The 15870-nt window shown below is 47.8% G+C and overlaps 1 protein-coding gene across 3 annotated transcripts in view; it reads left to right on the top strand.

The window, feature by feature from the left end:
• The window catches only part of PTPRR (protein tyrosine phosphatase receptor type R), a 213168-nt gene extending 197554 nt beyond the window's left edge, over positions 1-15614 (top strand). The window contains exon 14 of one of the 3 annotated variants that reach the window (XM_044756166.2): positions 14437-15614. In XM_044756166.2, coding sequence (XP_044612101.1) covers positions 14437-14530 — 94 coding nt within the window. In that variant the 3' untranslated portion in view covers positions 14531-15614. Of the gene's footprint in view, positions 1-7524; positions 7804-14436 lie in introns of those variants that run through there. The other 2 variants (XM_044756167.2, XM_070494835.1) reach the window with 2 other exon arrangements.
• The last annotated feature ends 256 nt before the right edge of the window (positions 15615-15870 follow it).

Here is a 15870-nt window from a genome sequence, read left to right as displayed (position 1 = left end):
GTGTAAATGCTTAAGAATAGACACTACGTTAAAAAGCCAGCCAAGACAGAAATTATTGCAGCACGGACCGTCGAGAGTCCAAAACCAAACGCTCCTGCTCGCTCCCCCGTCGTCTCCAACCTGGGCTGTTTATGGTGGACGTGCGTCCTTCGAGGTCCTCACCCCTGCTCCTTTGCGTGTGCTCTGCATCTCCACTGGCTTTGACCGAACCGTCCACTTTAGGATCTTGATCCTTTAAAATGAGGGGCATGTATCATACAACCAAGAGTCATCTTTTTGTTTTTTTCAGTCTAGTTTTTTTAACTGTGAAAAAATGCACATAAAATTTACCATTTTAACCACTTTAAGAGTACAGCTCAGTCCTGTTAAGTACATTCACACTGTTGTGCAACCATCTCCAGAACTCTTTTCATCCTGCAAACTCTATCCCCATTAGACAACAACGTCCTGTCCCTTGCTCCTCACGGCCCCTGGCACCCACCACTCGCTTTCTGTGTCTGTGAGTCTGACTACTCTGGGTAGCTCATATAAGTGGAATCACACAGTATTTGTCTATTTGTTATTGACTTATTTCACTTAGCATAATATCCTCAGAATTCATCCATGTTATAGCGTGCATCAGAATTTCCTTCCTTTTTAAGGCTGAGTAATGTTCTGTGTATGTATATACCCCATTTTGTTTATGTGTTCAGCCAACGATGGACACTTGTGTTGCTCCCACCTTTTGGCTATTGTGAACAATGCTGCTGTGAACATGGGTGTACAAATAGTTGTTTGAGATTCTTTTGAGTATGTACTCAGAAATGAGACTGTTGGGTCAATAGTAATTCTATTTTTGTTTTTGAGGAACTACCATCCTGTTTTCCACAGTAGCTGCACCATTTACGGACCCACCAACAGTGCACAAGCATTCCAACTTCGACACATCCTCGCCAGCACTTATTATATTCTGTTTGTTGGATTTTTAATAGTAGCCATCCTAATGAGAGGGAGGTAGAAGAGCCATTTTTATAGAGAGATGGTTTGATCACCTTTGTGATGATCTCTGTTTATGTGTTGAAAACAGAGCAAGAAACTTCTCTTCTCCCCCGCTGCACAAGGGAGCCTAGCTGGGTGCGTGAACAATGAGTCAGTGACGGGGAACAGGAACAGGTGCTCCTGGAGAACAGGCAGAGATAAAGATGCCGCACTGGGCCGTAGGCAGCCGGGCCTCTGCCCCACAGTTCAGCGCGCTGCAGCAGAAGAAGAGCTGCCCTGAAATGTTCTCTTCTTTATTCATGCAGAGAATATTTATTAATTACCTCCTGTGCCCAGGGCATGGTTCCAGAGGCTGCAGGTACAGCATTACCAGGGTGAGTGAGGCTCTGCTCTCCTAGGGTTACAAGCTGACATGGAGAGACAGACAGAAAATAAAAAAGCTGAGAAACAAACAGGGTGATTTCAGACAGAGATCAATGCTGTGACGTAATAACACAAGAGGCCTCGGGCCTGAGCCCCTTGGACTCCAGTCCTAAGACCTGGAGTTTCTTGAAAGGAGAGAGCACTTTTAAGATTCACTCGACAAGTATTTATTGAGCACCTGCCATGTGCTGGGGTCTGAGATTTCAATAAAAGAGACAAGAGAATTGTTCTGGAAATTCAGTAAGATCGTACATATAAGGCTTTTAGAGTGGAGCCTGGCGCGTGGTGAGCCTTCAACACACGTTCATGGGCAGTTATCCTCTTGGTTACTGTAAGAATTAAACCTTCAAATCCCCTTTCAGGGCGGTGTTTTCCCTCCCCGTCCCTGTCAGTCCTCGTCTCCTTTTAAATATTAGCTCCCAGGTCTCTGTGAGCTTATCTTCTCTCTTTTCTCTTAATTCCGACTGGCTTCATTGAGGCTGTTGACCGTGGTGGTAAAGATTCGGGAAACAGATTGCGTGGGTTTGCATCCTGGCCCCCACCATCTCCTGCTAGTGTGGCCTTGGTTTTCCCGTCAGGAAAATGGAAGTAATGATAGAATCTACATTGTACTGTTGGAAGGATTAAGAGAGAACTTGTAAAGCCCCAGGCACAAGATAGCCATGCAGTGACATTCCCCATAGCTCCCGTCCATGCACGTGGCCTCTGTAGACCGGACACATTCCGCACAGCTCCCATCCGTGCACGTGGCCTCTGTCAACTGGAACTGTCATACATCCCACACAGGCTGCAGTACTGTGTCTTGAGGTTGCACGTGTGCAGGACTTAGCCGTGTTCCTTACCGTGTCTCTACTTTCCCCACCTCCCCCTCCATCCCCAACTTGTACCTGCTTCTGAAACCATTTTCTTGTTGTGCCTGAGAAGGGCAGCTCCGCTGATCTCCCCCCTCTCGTACGATCGCTCCCTTGGTCTCCTGAAGGCCCCTGCTTGCCTCCAGTACCGTCCATCCAGCGGGAATCGGGGCCTGTGGCTTCACTTCAGACCCTGGACACCCTTCCCCAGAAGAGGGCCCTGCGTCAGGGGAAAGGACACAGTCAGCCTGGAGCTGCTCCCACAGTGGCTTCTCTCTCCGGCTTTGTGCTTCTGTAAATGAGGCTCCTACACAAACCCCAAGTGCCCCAGGACCGCAGTTCACATCCCCTCCCCTGCTGGCCAGTCTGAACTCCACGAAACCCAGATGCCTGCATGGCTCTAGACTGACCGCGAGCCGACGGCCTCCGCACCTGCTCGACCGTCCTTGGAGCAACGCCCTGAGGAAGGGGCTTCCTGGTCGTTTTGTTCTCATTGGTCTTTAACTTGGGCCCTTCGCCCTCCGTCCTCCCACCACCCGCTGCTTCTGTAGCCTGACCTCCACCTGTGTTTCCACTTCCAGGTCACAGTCACTGTCAAGTCCACCGGATTGTCCTTGGGCTGTGGCTGGAGGTGCAAATGCGTTTTTAAACCGTATCACAATGCCTGCTCCGTCAGCGCCTTCCTTCCTAGCGCGAGTGGTCAGAGACTCCAGCCTTGGCCTGGCCTTCCCTCCCCATGAGCCTCGTCTTTTTACTGCTGATAGGACCCTGCAAACATCCAGCTCCTCTGTTGGCTCCTCCAACGCCTGCGGACTCCCCAGCCCCCGGATCTGAGTTGCTGCCAATACGTGTCCCGAAATCCTTCTCACTGGTTTATTAATCAGGATCCTTCTAAGTAAACTCTTTCTGAGCAGCTGCTTCTGTTGCTTGTGAAACGGATCCTCTCCTTAGAACTTTCCTTGAAAGGTCTTTCGTTTGCCTTCCTTCCGTCACGGGATCAACATAGATTTTCCTTTCCTTGTTGTGTGTTCCTCTAGTTATTATGAAAAGCAAAACAGAAACCTTCCCCCTTTCCTTGACCCCATTCAACTTCTCTCCCCACCCCTCTTGCCTCTTGCTTCAGTTCCTCAGCTTTTTCTGGTCATGCTTCGTTTTAAAATTCCAGTGCAGGTGACGGCCACCGTCGACTGCGTCCTTGACTCAGGCCGGTGAAGGGAAACCTGACTGTCTACCTTTCAGCTCTGGCAGCTGTCGGTCCTCATGAGTCCTTCGGGCCATGTCCAGCTCTGGTCTCAGGGCCGTCCTTGCCTTCGGTTCTGGGTCTGTCCTCAGACATTCCAGAAAGCACTCTTGACCCCAGAAGTGTCTTTGGTCACGGTCTCTCCACCATGGTCTTCAAAGCACAGGCCTCATGTAACCCTCAAAATGAACCCAAGAGTTGGAAAAGAGGTATTCCTTGCCATCTTTTTTTTTTTTAATAAGCAAACAAAGAATTCAACATATCAAGTAACTTGCCCAAAGTCATCCTCTTTGGAATCCAGGATTTCTGATTTCTAACTCAAAAGGCTCGACTGTTAGAGACGAAGGTAAACCGGCTTTGGGGATACGATTGTTACAAAACTGCCAGCAAAAACATGTCCCCTGGATGATGCCTTGACAATTAAAAAGAAATGCAAGGACACCGCAACTTTGAGAACAGTGTGAGGTGTGGATGAGAGTGGCTCATGGATAGACAGAGTGGTGCGTCAGCAGTCGCCGTAATGGTATAATTTGAGGGACGCGGGAAAGTTGCCTCCTCCCAAAGTGTCTGTCTCTGGAGGGAGCTGGACGTCTGTGCAGAGCAAAGCTCTGAGGCTCTGCTGCTCGAGGGCCGGTCCTCGGTGGACGGAATCGTTCCCTGGTCAAGTTCGTCCAGCCTGGAGGTGGGAAGACTGTCTTCTCAGCCGCTGACGCTCTGACCTGAGCAGGCGACCCAGCCTCTCCAGCGTGTGGCTAGAGCGAGGGGAACTCCCCACGTCGTCATGTCTTCAGAACGTGGGTTTGATGAAGGGGACTGAAGGGAGGGGTCCAGGGCTGGGCGCTCCTGAGGCCCCGCAGCCCGGGAGACTGGGAGACGGCACTGGGCACTGGGAAAGTGGGGGGCCTGGAGAGGGAGTGGCAGAGCATTAGCAAGGGACACCTCCATCAAGATCAGCTGCATAATTCGGGGGCACAGCGCGAAATGAAAACGTGGGGCCCTGTTTTCAAAAACCGTTAAATATTTCAAGATAGTGACCGCAGAGCATTAAGCCAAGCACACAGAGTGGCCCTGCTGGATGGTGCATACATTTGTTCGTTTATTCAACAAACACTCACTAAGCACCTGCTACTGAACGTGCGTCAGGCGCCTGGGTGTAGAAGGGTGGGTTCCTCTGCAGGAGTTTCCAGACGGCATCTCTCAGCTGCGAGGGGCAGCTAGTGCCAGACTCTTAGACCGTATTCAGGCAAAAAATAGGTTCTTAACTAAGTCTGAGCAAAAACGACATACTATATTCCTTCGAACCCCTCTCCACTAGGCTATTCACAGTAAGTGTTGAAACATTAAAGGATCTGAAAAGCCCCTGAGTCTAGAACCCGTCCAGCGTCCTTTAAGGGCTCCACGTTCATTCGATGACACGAAACGTTCCTCCAAGACCGTCCAAACGCGAGGGAGAGAAGATGGAAAATAGTAAGGATGAACTGTCCTTTCAAGGAGTTTGTGGTGGAGAGAAGACTGCAGACGGTGTGGGATTTCGAGCCTGGGTGGGGACCACGAGAAAGGGGGAAGGAACGGAGGAGGCTGACTCAGGGGAAACGCCTCGCTGCGTCTACGGAGGGCAGAGCCAGCGCAACGCCTCGAGGGCACGAGCGCACGAGGCTCCTGTCCTTCATGCTCTTCAACCACGGCTCTGCCCACGCCGGATCCACTGCACGCCGCACATCTTTCTTATAGTCTACACCCCCCCCCCCACACACAGACACACTCGTATCTGTCTCCTCCGGAAAGGCCTGGGCACGGCGAACAGCAAATAAAAAGAAAGGCAGTGGTTTGGATGCTTGAAATGGGCTTGTTCCATGACTGTTAAGTCAAGAGTTTGAGCGCTGAGCAGGATCAAAAACCTGATCCCACCCCCCAAAAAATTAGAACACCTGACCATTGTTACTCAGTATGACCAAACAGGCAATTTGTACTCACATCACAAATCTGCATGTTAGCGATAAAGTCAAACTGTCTTCTTTAGGGACGCGCGTGTTATGCTGAATGGATGTTTCCAGTGTAACAACAATGACAAAGCCATTTGATGGATTCTTCATTCTCTGGCAAGACATTATTTTTATTGGCTTTAGGGCAACTTCTATTAATAGATGCTACGGTTCCCACTGTGGATTCATGAGTCTGTGAGCCTCCTCTTAATAATACTTTTGAGCAAATTTTGAACTAAAATAGGATTTTTTTCCGAATAGGAGTTCAAATTCAGCACCAGGCATGCACAGGTGTTTTATTTAAAAGTGTGTCAATGGCATCATGGCGTTTGTTTTTAATTAAACGATGAAGTGGGTGGCAGGTGGTTGGAGCCGAGCGCTGGCTGGTGGGACAGGTAAGCAGGCAGCCATGAGAGAACGAGGTGCCAGAGACCCTGGGCTGGGTGTCAGGCTGCTGGTGCGAATCCTGGCTCTGCCCCTAATTTCCTGTGTGACCACTTGTCGCTCTGTCTACACACGTAAAAGGAGAGGCGGAGTGTACCAGTGGTCCCCAGCCTCTTCTGATGTGGGGACCCCTTTTTTAAGAGTAAAATGTTTCATAGACCTCAACCTAATAGTTGTATTTCAAATCCCGTAATGCTTATAATTTTCATTCTGTGACTCCAACAGCACTTCCGTACATTTGAAAATTAGTGGTACCTGTGTACGTGTGTTTGTTTGCTCTACTGACAATGCTGGGAGAGCAGGTGGATTTGAGGACCCCTCCAGTCAGATGCCTTTTCCATTCTGGATTCAGGGACTGGCAAGTGATCCATGGCTCTAAACCCCTTTCACTCTTGCAGTCTTTGAGTCTTTGAACCTTTGTTTCCGTAGAGAACAATGGAATGGCAATTATAGACGGTCATAACATTTGCGGAACGCCTACTAGGGGAAGGATAGTAAAAAAATATGGCCGTAAGAATACGGTGCGAATCTCTCATCCTTCAGGGGAATCCGAGACCTGACGGAGGGAACGATGCATCCAAGGTCACATAACACATTTTGGCTGTTTTTTTTTTTTAACATGCTGAACTGGACTTCCAATTTTGCTCTAATTAGATTGGCTAAATTCTGGATTTGTCTGGTTCCCAAAAGACTATTGTTTTCTAGGGTGGGAGCCCTAAATGGGTTAAGCACAGATTAAGAGACAGGAAGTCCACGTTCCAATCCCGCCTTTGACATTGACCCTGAACTAGTTGCTATATAAACCAGGGAAAATTGTTATCTCTGATGGTTTCGGTTCAGATTATTTATTATTAATATCTGAACACGAGAAGAGCAGTGAACTTTCTAGGGGTCAGCGTGGCTGTGAAAAGGGATATTTTGCTCAATCACATTTTCCTGTTAATGGAAAGTTACCATGCATACAGAGGTCAACAATTTTCAAAAACTATGATGAAAAGCAGGAACCATAACATTAGTGCTAAACTGGACACAGTGTGATCATGCTTTATTACTTAGAGAGCCCTTCCATACCTTGTTTAAGTATTCTAATCTTAAACATCACTAAATCGTTGTGACTAGACCACCTAATTAAAAATTCTAGTTTCTATTGAAGCTAAACCCGTCCGCTTTCACTGTGTGTAGCCTCTGCTACAAGAGATTCACTGAGGATTCTGGACACCAAGATTTCACAGTGAGATGGTGACAGAGGTCATTCACACATCGAGTGGGAGAGAAGCACCTGTCCCTTTAAAAAGTGATAATAATAATCCGTGGTAACAAGGTGGCCCAGGAAACTCAGAGAACGCTCCCATGCACATCGACGTACAGGAGGGCAACTGAGGAGCAAGACGTGACCGTCAGAGACGTCTAGGCAGAGACTCGAACTCGTTCCATCGCAGGCTGACCTCGGGCAGCTCTCTCCGCCTCATCTTTCTTTTGCTCCACGTTAGCACCTCTGGACACTGCAATAATGTGAGAACAGAACTGGAGAAATGAAACACATAAAATAAGATGCAGCCCCAAGGCCTTTTTCTTTTCTTTTCTTTTTCTTTTTTTTCTTCCCCAGAAACAGGAAACAATCTGTCGGATCCTCCTCTCAGAGAGTCGGTGGTGAAATCCGCGGTTGCCCTGGGCGTCCTTGCCGTGGAGGCCTGAAGCTGGAACGACATGCAGACAGGATAGAAGCTTCCAGTGTACGTCACATCATTGTTTAGACGCCGTGATTAATCACTTCGGTTGGACGGTTTTTTCTTTTTTTAACTGTGACAACTCAAGAGGAGGAATACATATGCCATCAGTGTCCTAAGATGATATGTGTCCCCAAAATATTCTTTGTTTCCAAAGCTTGGTTAAAATAACTCCAAAGCTAAAATGTCCCCAGTTGGCAGAATTTTTATCAGCCCTAGCCTTACGTTTAGCCGCATCCCCTGCATTCCTGACGAGTGGCCGAGATCCCTTTAATTAATGAATTTCAAAGATCCCATTTGAAGCTCAGGAATTGGGCATTTTGGTTTACTTATTTTAAAGACACTCAAAGAGCAAGCCCTGGAGGTTGGTCTGGATTTACCCACGTCACAGTTCCTGAGACCACAAGCAGAGGTCCTCTTGTACAACAGACGATGCCGACTGAAGCTCCTGGGTGGTTGCCAGGTCAGCCTTTTCCTTCTTCTCAGCTTGGAGATAACTGAGTGCTAACCTGAGTGTCCAGAAGAGAATTGGTAATTTTCAGGAAAAAATGGAACTCAAGATAAACTAGAGCATTAGATTATCATTGAGTTTTCATTTGACCTGTGCTGGCTTTTATGCCTCACAGATACTCTGCAGAGAAAGTTTTTGTGTTCAGAATACCTGGTCAGAATCAGCCACAACGTTTATGTCATGTTTTCCCTCTGTGAGGTGACGTCGGATAAAGCCATGGGGAAAAGCTTGGTCGGGGGCACCCCAGCAGCAACAGCACAGCTGACCCTGCTGGACTCAAGGCCCTGCTCGGGGCTGCACCCTCGGGGCACGTTAACGTCCACACCTTTTGTTCTAAATTTACTGAACCAAACTTTACCGAAAAGATTCCAGATTCCAACATAATAAAAAGCCAAGGCGCTAGGCCCATTGTTAGCCCATTGTGAGTCACGGCTGCAGAATTCCTCGTCCCCTGATGAGACCGGATGCCAGCTGGGCGGTGCGGCAGGAAAGCCTGTTGCTCTGTACGTGTGAGTTAATAGTCACAAAAGGTCACAGTTTTAACATGTTAAAACCCAGATCTCTCTCCTGGGCCTCTGGAGGAGATTTTTCGACACACTCGCCCAGTAGCAAAGGGAAAAACTACCTTTTTTCCTTCTGACCTGAGTTCACCCCCAGCTGACATAGCTACGTGCCTCCCGGCATGGAGACGAGCCGACACTGATTTTTGTGTTGGGCGGGGCCGGTGTGATGTGAGACATCTGACATTTCTGGAAGGGCCGTTTATCTGAATTTTCTCTGGCCTGGCTAAATGTACTATCCACAGTCTGTGGCCACAAAGAAATCAGAGCCACACAGCCAACACCACTTTTGTAATCAAAGAAAGGACTTTCTTCCACAACCTGGAACAGGGCCTCGTTAGGGTGAACAAATAACTTGTCATCCAAACCAAGGCACTTGTGAGAGTGAAGGGTTGCCCTATTAAGAATGACGCCAGGACAAGAGGCATGAACCGGGACCACCCCACAAACCAGATGCACGGTCACCCTCGGCACGGCATTAACTCAGCATCCAAAGAGCGGGAACGGAATGTGGAGCGCTCATTGATTGCCACTAATAACAGCCACTGTGCTGAACGTTTCACGCATTATCTCCTTTCAACCTCGGGAAACTCGAAACCAGACTCCGTCCTCGCTGTTTGCCAGGCCAGTGGGTTTCAAATTTCTTTGTAAACAATGGGAAACAAAACAATGAGGAGACAAAACCTCCCACAGAACACCAAGATGGAAAACCAATACAAAATGATAATTAAAAAAACCAGAAAGCAAGACCACCCTGGTCAAAACTGGGACCAGGAGCTTTTCCCAAAGGCCACCCTCCTTGTCCAGGCAGCCTCAGCCCCACAGGCACCACAGAGAACCCAGGCTCCTGGGGAGTTGGGAAGAGCTTGACTCATTTAATCTTCACTATTTGATGAGGTTTATCTTTTTTTTTTTTTTTTGGCTGAGGAAGATTGGCCCTGAGCTAACATCAGTGCCTGCCCTCCTCTATTCTGTATGTGGAACGCCTCCACAGCATGGCTTGATGAGTGGCATGTAGGTCCATGCCCGGGATCTGAACCTGCGAACCCCAGGCTGCTGAAGTAGAGCTTGCAAACTTAACCACTACGCCACTGGACTGGCCCCATCATTAACGTCATTTTACAATTGAGGGAACCCCAGCTGGGAAGGAGTAAAGGATTTGTCCAAAGTCGTAGAGCTAGCAAGTTCAAAAGCAGGAGTTCAAGCTTGGATCTGTCAGCTCCGAGCCCACTCCTTTCCATGGCATCACCCGCCTCCACCACTGCGGACTTCCAGGCTGCTAATATCTGGAGACATACCTGGATCTTTCCATCGACGCTGACTCAACCTGGCGACATTGTGTCCTCTGCCAGCACTGCTCTCAGTTCTCCAGAACCTCAGAGGCCCCATCCTAGAGCTTTCTGAACAGTGCTGTTGACCAGAGAGACCAAAGAGTAAGAGTAACAATGAAATAGCTAACAACATGGTACCCACACGTGCTCGGCTGTGTGCTGAGCGTTTTCAGTGGACTGTCCCATGTCTTTCTCACGACAGTGCTATGAGGCAGACGCTGTTATTTTATTAGCTCAGCATTTTGCCGATGAGAAAACCAAGCAGTGCAGAGATTAGGGAAGAGGTGGAGAAGGTAGCCATTGCGTGGTGGAGACAACAGCGAAGGGTGTCTTTTTACCTCTTGACACATTGGTCCCTGCTGATAATGAACCTGACCCCTTGGCGTTCCAGACCTTTCCAAGCCCATGGACCATCTCACAGAAGCTGGGCTCCCTGCCCTGTCCCTAGATGAGCCTTCTCTTTGATAGACTAACTCCTGCTCAGCAGTCGCTGAGTGTGTGTTATCCATACTGGAAAAGATGAGGATTCTCCAGGGAGAGATGATGCTCCTCCTACGTGATGGACGAGTGATGGTGGTGATGTCGGGCTGCCCGAGGGGTGATGGTCCGGCTGTGTGGGCTCCACAGGCCTTCTCCACGGAATCATCATCTTGACATCTATGGAAATCTTTTAAAATGTTAACCTTGGTTGAGTTTAAACTCTGACCTGTTGGAGGTCAAGGATGATTTTGGCGCCTGCTCTCTAACAGGGAGCAGGGTGATGCCCTTTAAAGTCATAAACGAGCATCCCTGCTTCCACCTTGCAAACCCAGCCGGGTTAGCAGATCTATGTCAGAGACCACATCCTAACTTCAGCAAGTCCATGGTGCCCTGTCTGATCTGAAAGGTACCTGGGGACCGAGTCGGAGCTCTCCTGGAGCACAGGGCTCTCCTGAGGGTGCCATAATTAGTGTGGCATTGCTCATTGATTCCATAATGTATTTTGTATATAGGACTATATTTGCTTCTTGGGTATTTTTTACTGTGGCCAGCCTGTAAAAAGACTGTATTTGTCCCATACCAGAGTAAAATCTGCAGGGTAACGCTGGGTTTTAAGTTCTTACAAAGGTCAACAGAGTATTCTATATCAATATATGCAACTGGAGATTATTAACTATTTTCAAAGATGATGGTGATGGTTCCTGAATTTCATGGTGATGGGTTCCGGCCTCCAGTGAATGCATTGTGGGGTGCCTTGTTACCACCTCTAGCCTGGAGTTTATCTGTTTCCCCAGGAATGGAAATAGCCTGGCCTGGGTAACCTGTTGACAGGTATTCACTCAGGACTAGTGGGTGCTTTTCACTGTTGCAAATTCAAGGAGACTGTGACCTCACGCTTGCCCTAAAGGCCCTACAACCTGGTTGGAAACGATTCTGGAACAAGATTAGACCGTATGTAACATGACATCAAACTACTTATAACAAAGACCCTCCCTTGGCCCTGTCTTTCTCTACCCCTTTATAAGTGGCAGATAAACAGAGAGAACGTATGCTTGCTAAAAATCTGGAACACCCAAAGTTGGAAGTGAGGCATGGAAGGCTAATATGCTAAACAACAGGAATAGTGATTTCAGTAAATAAGAACTTTGTGCTGAAATCAACAAGTTGAAATTAATAGGAATAAATAGAAAGTCCTGCATTTAGTTTCAAAAATTCATTGGCATAAGTACAGGATGGGAGAGAGTTGTAATTTTCACATTCAAAAAAATCCTATGGACTTTTTCATTAACCTAAACCTTCACTCAATATCCTAAAAGGCTTGCTGAGCAGCAGGCACTGCGTAGTCACTGTGGGATCTTACCACTGACGTAGCTACAAATGCAGCCTTGTTGGCACGCAACGTGCAGCTCACGGGAGAAACATTCCCAACGAGCAGATCTCCTCGGGAGTAGACACAACACTCTGAGAAGGTCATAGGTGATCAAATGACCTAGAAAAGAGGGAGACTAGACTGGTGAGTGACAGGGGAACCAGGCTGCCCAGAAATGTGGAGTGGCCACAGGATGTTTAGTCTAGAGAAGAAAAGATCATGGGACTTTGATGGTTGTTTTCCAGGATTTACAGAGCTATTGTGTGACTACAAGAGGAGCCGTAAGACTTTTTTGGGTCATTTCAGTTTGACCAGTGGGGTGACAGTTGGAGAGGGGCAGGTTCATTTTGATGCCTTAGAGGTGTTTCTGCCGACCCCGGGGAAGGCTGCCTCTTAGGCACCTCACCCACGAGCGTTCCGGCAGAGGCTAGATGACCATTGTCCTTTGGCTGCTCCCTTCTAGAAAGACCACGTCGTGCTGGTGATTGGAGTGGAAGATCTCTGAGGACCCTTCTGATGACAATTCTCTATTTTTATTTTCCAAAATTAAATGGAAAGTAACATGACTTTCCATATACCTTTCTTGAGCCTTCAGACCTGCAAGAATTTTGCTAGCCTACAGCCAATGAGTCTCTTTCCCCCTCTTCCCCACCTTTACCGGCTCAAACAACCTTGACTTAGTTAATAGAATGTCATGGTAAAGACACTCCACACATTAAAATTCACTGCTCAGCCGTTTGGGGTAAAATGGTTCTTAAAACCCAGACTGTATCTCCATTTGCTCACCAGTTGGACCTACAAATACCAGAGCTCACCAGAAGAGACAAGAGGGAGAAAATCTTGCCTCAAAGTGAGGGAAAGGGTGAGAGGAAGGTCACGGAGCAGAGCCCACGGATGGAGCACAGACAAGGCTCCACACGCCGTCTGCAGCCCAAGGGGATCGGACGGTCCCTTGAGTTGCATGAATGCCAGAGGAAGGGAGGTGCCTCCCAGCTCCTTGGAGCTGCCCTAATATTTACGGCTGCTGTATCTCCCAAGTTCACGGTCAAGGCCAGCATCTTCTGGACACCTGCTGTATTTTAGGTGTGTCCAGATGTCATCGTCCAGCTAAGAAGAGGAAGAGTTGCCACACCCTCAGCTGGCCGTTTCTGTTGTCATCTTGTGACCAAGGAACACGTTGGCCAGACAGTCGCCTTCAGAGCAACAAAATGTACAGTTCTGGGGGAAAAAAAAACAGTGAAAAATTTCTGCCAATTAGTTGCTGTCACCAAAAACTTCATATTTACCACTTTATTTCTTGCCAAACACATCATTTTGGCATCCCATTGACTGCTTGGTTTAGTTTAAGAGGATGAAGTCTTACTGCTTTAATATCTTGCAAGCTTATGTTTATAGAGATTGACAAATATAGATACAAGCCCAGTTTTAGTTATTACCGCTAACCAGAAATTGTGTCACAATGAGGCAATACGTCTTGTTTTTAAGTCGAAGTGCTTACATGGTCTAAAAATAATTATTTTGAATAGTAACAACAGCCACTAGGAAGGCTGGCTAAAACAATTTCAAAATTAGTTGTATGATTGCAGAGTTATGGAGATTTTATAGGACTTCCAACAATTACTGACAGTGATGCTGTTATTCAATGAGCAGGAAAAATAAATAACATTTGGACTAGTATCTAGAGGCTTTGCCCAGTAAAAGAACCATTACTGTAAAGAGCAAAATGTGACACAGCCATTTTATCTCTGGAAGGGTAACGAAGAGCATCACGTTTCTCACGACCGCAGCTGCCTTGTACTAACCCAGTAACAAAAGGTGTGCTGAGTAACTGTGATGATAATGACGAGAACAAGGGGAAAACCAGAGCCGATTCCCTTTTTCCAGCTCATTTGAGGGCCCACCCGCTATTGTGTGGCCAAGGGCAAGTCTGTTTCCCTGCAGCGCAGTCACACAGACCGCTCCCGGGTGGTGAGCTTTTTCCTTGTAGAAAGAGTGACATTTCACAGTTGAGGGTTTTTTTGGTAAACCTACTTCCATCGATTTTAATCCAGTTGCACAAGCCACTTTAACATAAGATGCATGATAAGGCACCTGAGAAGTCGTACGAACCCTCCAGACACGTGAATTCGTTTGACCTCACGACAACCCTGTGAAGTAGGTTCTGTCGTTACCCGACTTGAACAGTGGAGGACACCAAGGGGTTTGCCCATGATCACACAGCTCACAAACGGCCGGGGAGGGGTTTAAACTCACAAAGCCTGGCTGGCCCCAAAGTCCAGGTACTTCACCATCGGCTGTGCGGCCCCCCAGGAAGGCATGCAGGTGAACCTGAGCAAATGCTAGTGTGCACCAGCACCGTGTTAAGCCCTTGCATCCGGCAGTGCATCCACCCACCAGCCGGGTCATTTGGAAGGAGGTAAGAATCCCCAGGCCCGCTGCTGTGTGTCTCGGCACGACAGCCTAGCCTGGCTGTGGTCGCTGTGCCGCTTTGCTTGCAGGATGTCAGCAGTAAGACGTTCTTGTGTGGTCTCTTCCTGCAGGGGTGGCATGGTCCAAACCAGCGAGCAGTACGAGTTCGTGCACCACGCTCTGTGTCTGTACGAGAGCCGACTTGCGGCAGAAACCGTCCAGTGATTCTCTGCAGACTCACCAGACCCCCGATCTCCAGGGGGAGTAGTCAGCATGCACTCGAGGCTTCTAGAAGGAGCTTCCTGGAATGGAAGGAAGGAGAAGCCCCGAAGCCACGCTGCGGTGTGGACTGTGGAAGACGGCCGCCTGTTAGCGACGGCAGCCTCGTGCACGTGAACACGTCTGTAAGCATCCCGGCACTGCGATGAAGGCCCCCAGCTGAGGGGGTAGGACAGGCTTCTCACGCTGCCAGGGAGGACTTGTTTTGTGTCTTGACACCTGCCACACGGAATGTGAGTATGAAATGCTCAGTGACACGTGTCATCCAGTGACGCCTGGAAGAGCTGCTGGAGAGAGGATTCCTGTGTGTCTAGACGCTTTCGTGTTTGCAGGTCTGCCCGCGATGCGCGTCAGCTGGTGAAATGCCTGGCTCAAGTGCTGTCACCGTTCTCAGTTACCAGAATCTTGCCGCTAAAGTTGCAAGCGATTGATGGCAGATTTTTAACAAATAAGTCCTTGTTTTTGAAAACAAAAATCAAAAGCTGTAACTATTTTATATGGAAATGTGTCTTGATAACATGCCCTATTGCAAGTGTATTGATCAGTACCTCCTATCAATCAATCAAGAGCACAATGATTGTCACTGGGTGTCTATGTACTTACTCTCTATTCTTGGGCATCAAGGCGGCTTCTGCCCCAGAATCTGTCCACTGTGTTCCTACATTGTGAGTTATTTCACTTTAAAAGGGAAAAACAAATTTGTAGCAACTACGATGTATCAAGAATTTTAAATACTTGTCTCTTTTACTAAGAAGGAATTTTTGAATATGCTGTCTACTGGGAATCTCTCTCCCAACCAAAGGCACGTGCCTTTGGGAATGATGGAACCTGTCCCATTTTGAAAGGTTCTGCAAAAGGATGCTGCCATGCATATCCTTAAATTTCTGAAAGGTTTAAATCCTCAAGAGACAAAATAAAGTTTAAAAAACTACACTCAGCAACACTAGACGTTCTGCTCAAATATGAGTTTTTATTGCAGCTGTGTTGACTTTGTTTCATACTGCCAATAAACTCTTAATACTAAATATTGAGTAAAGCATCTACTTTTTCTCCTATTTGGAGAGAGGCCGTTATCTTTTGGGGGAAGCCTGAAGTAGATAAGGTGAAGGGTTTAATTTTAGTCTCTGCCTCTCCCCAGTGGAGATGACTATCTGAAAACATAATATTGTCACTCCGAGATAATGACCTAGAAGCGCCATCATCCTGTGGTTTCCCCGCAGACTCCTGGCGTATCGTCACACCAACGTGCACGTCTGTGTCACTTGCCATAGACCCTCATGAGTTAC

This window comes from Equus asinus, chromosome 22 (assembly GCF_041296235.1).
Source record: "Equus asinus isolate D_3611 breed Donkey chromosome 22, EquAss-T2T_v2, whole genome shotgun sequence".
Lineage (NCBI taxonomy): Eukaryota > Metazoa > Chordata > Mammalia > Perissodactyla > Equidae > Equus > Equus asinus.
This window is presented reverse-complemented; position numbering and strand designations above follow the sequence as displayed.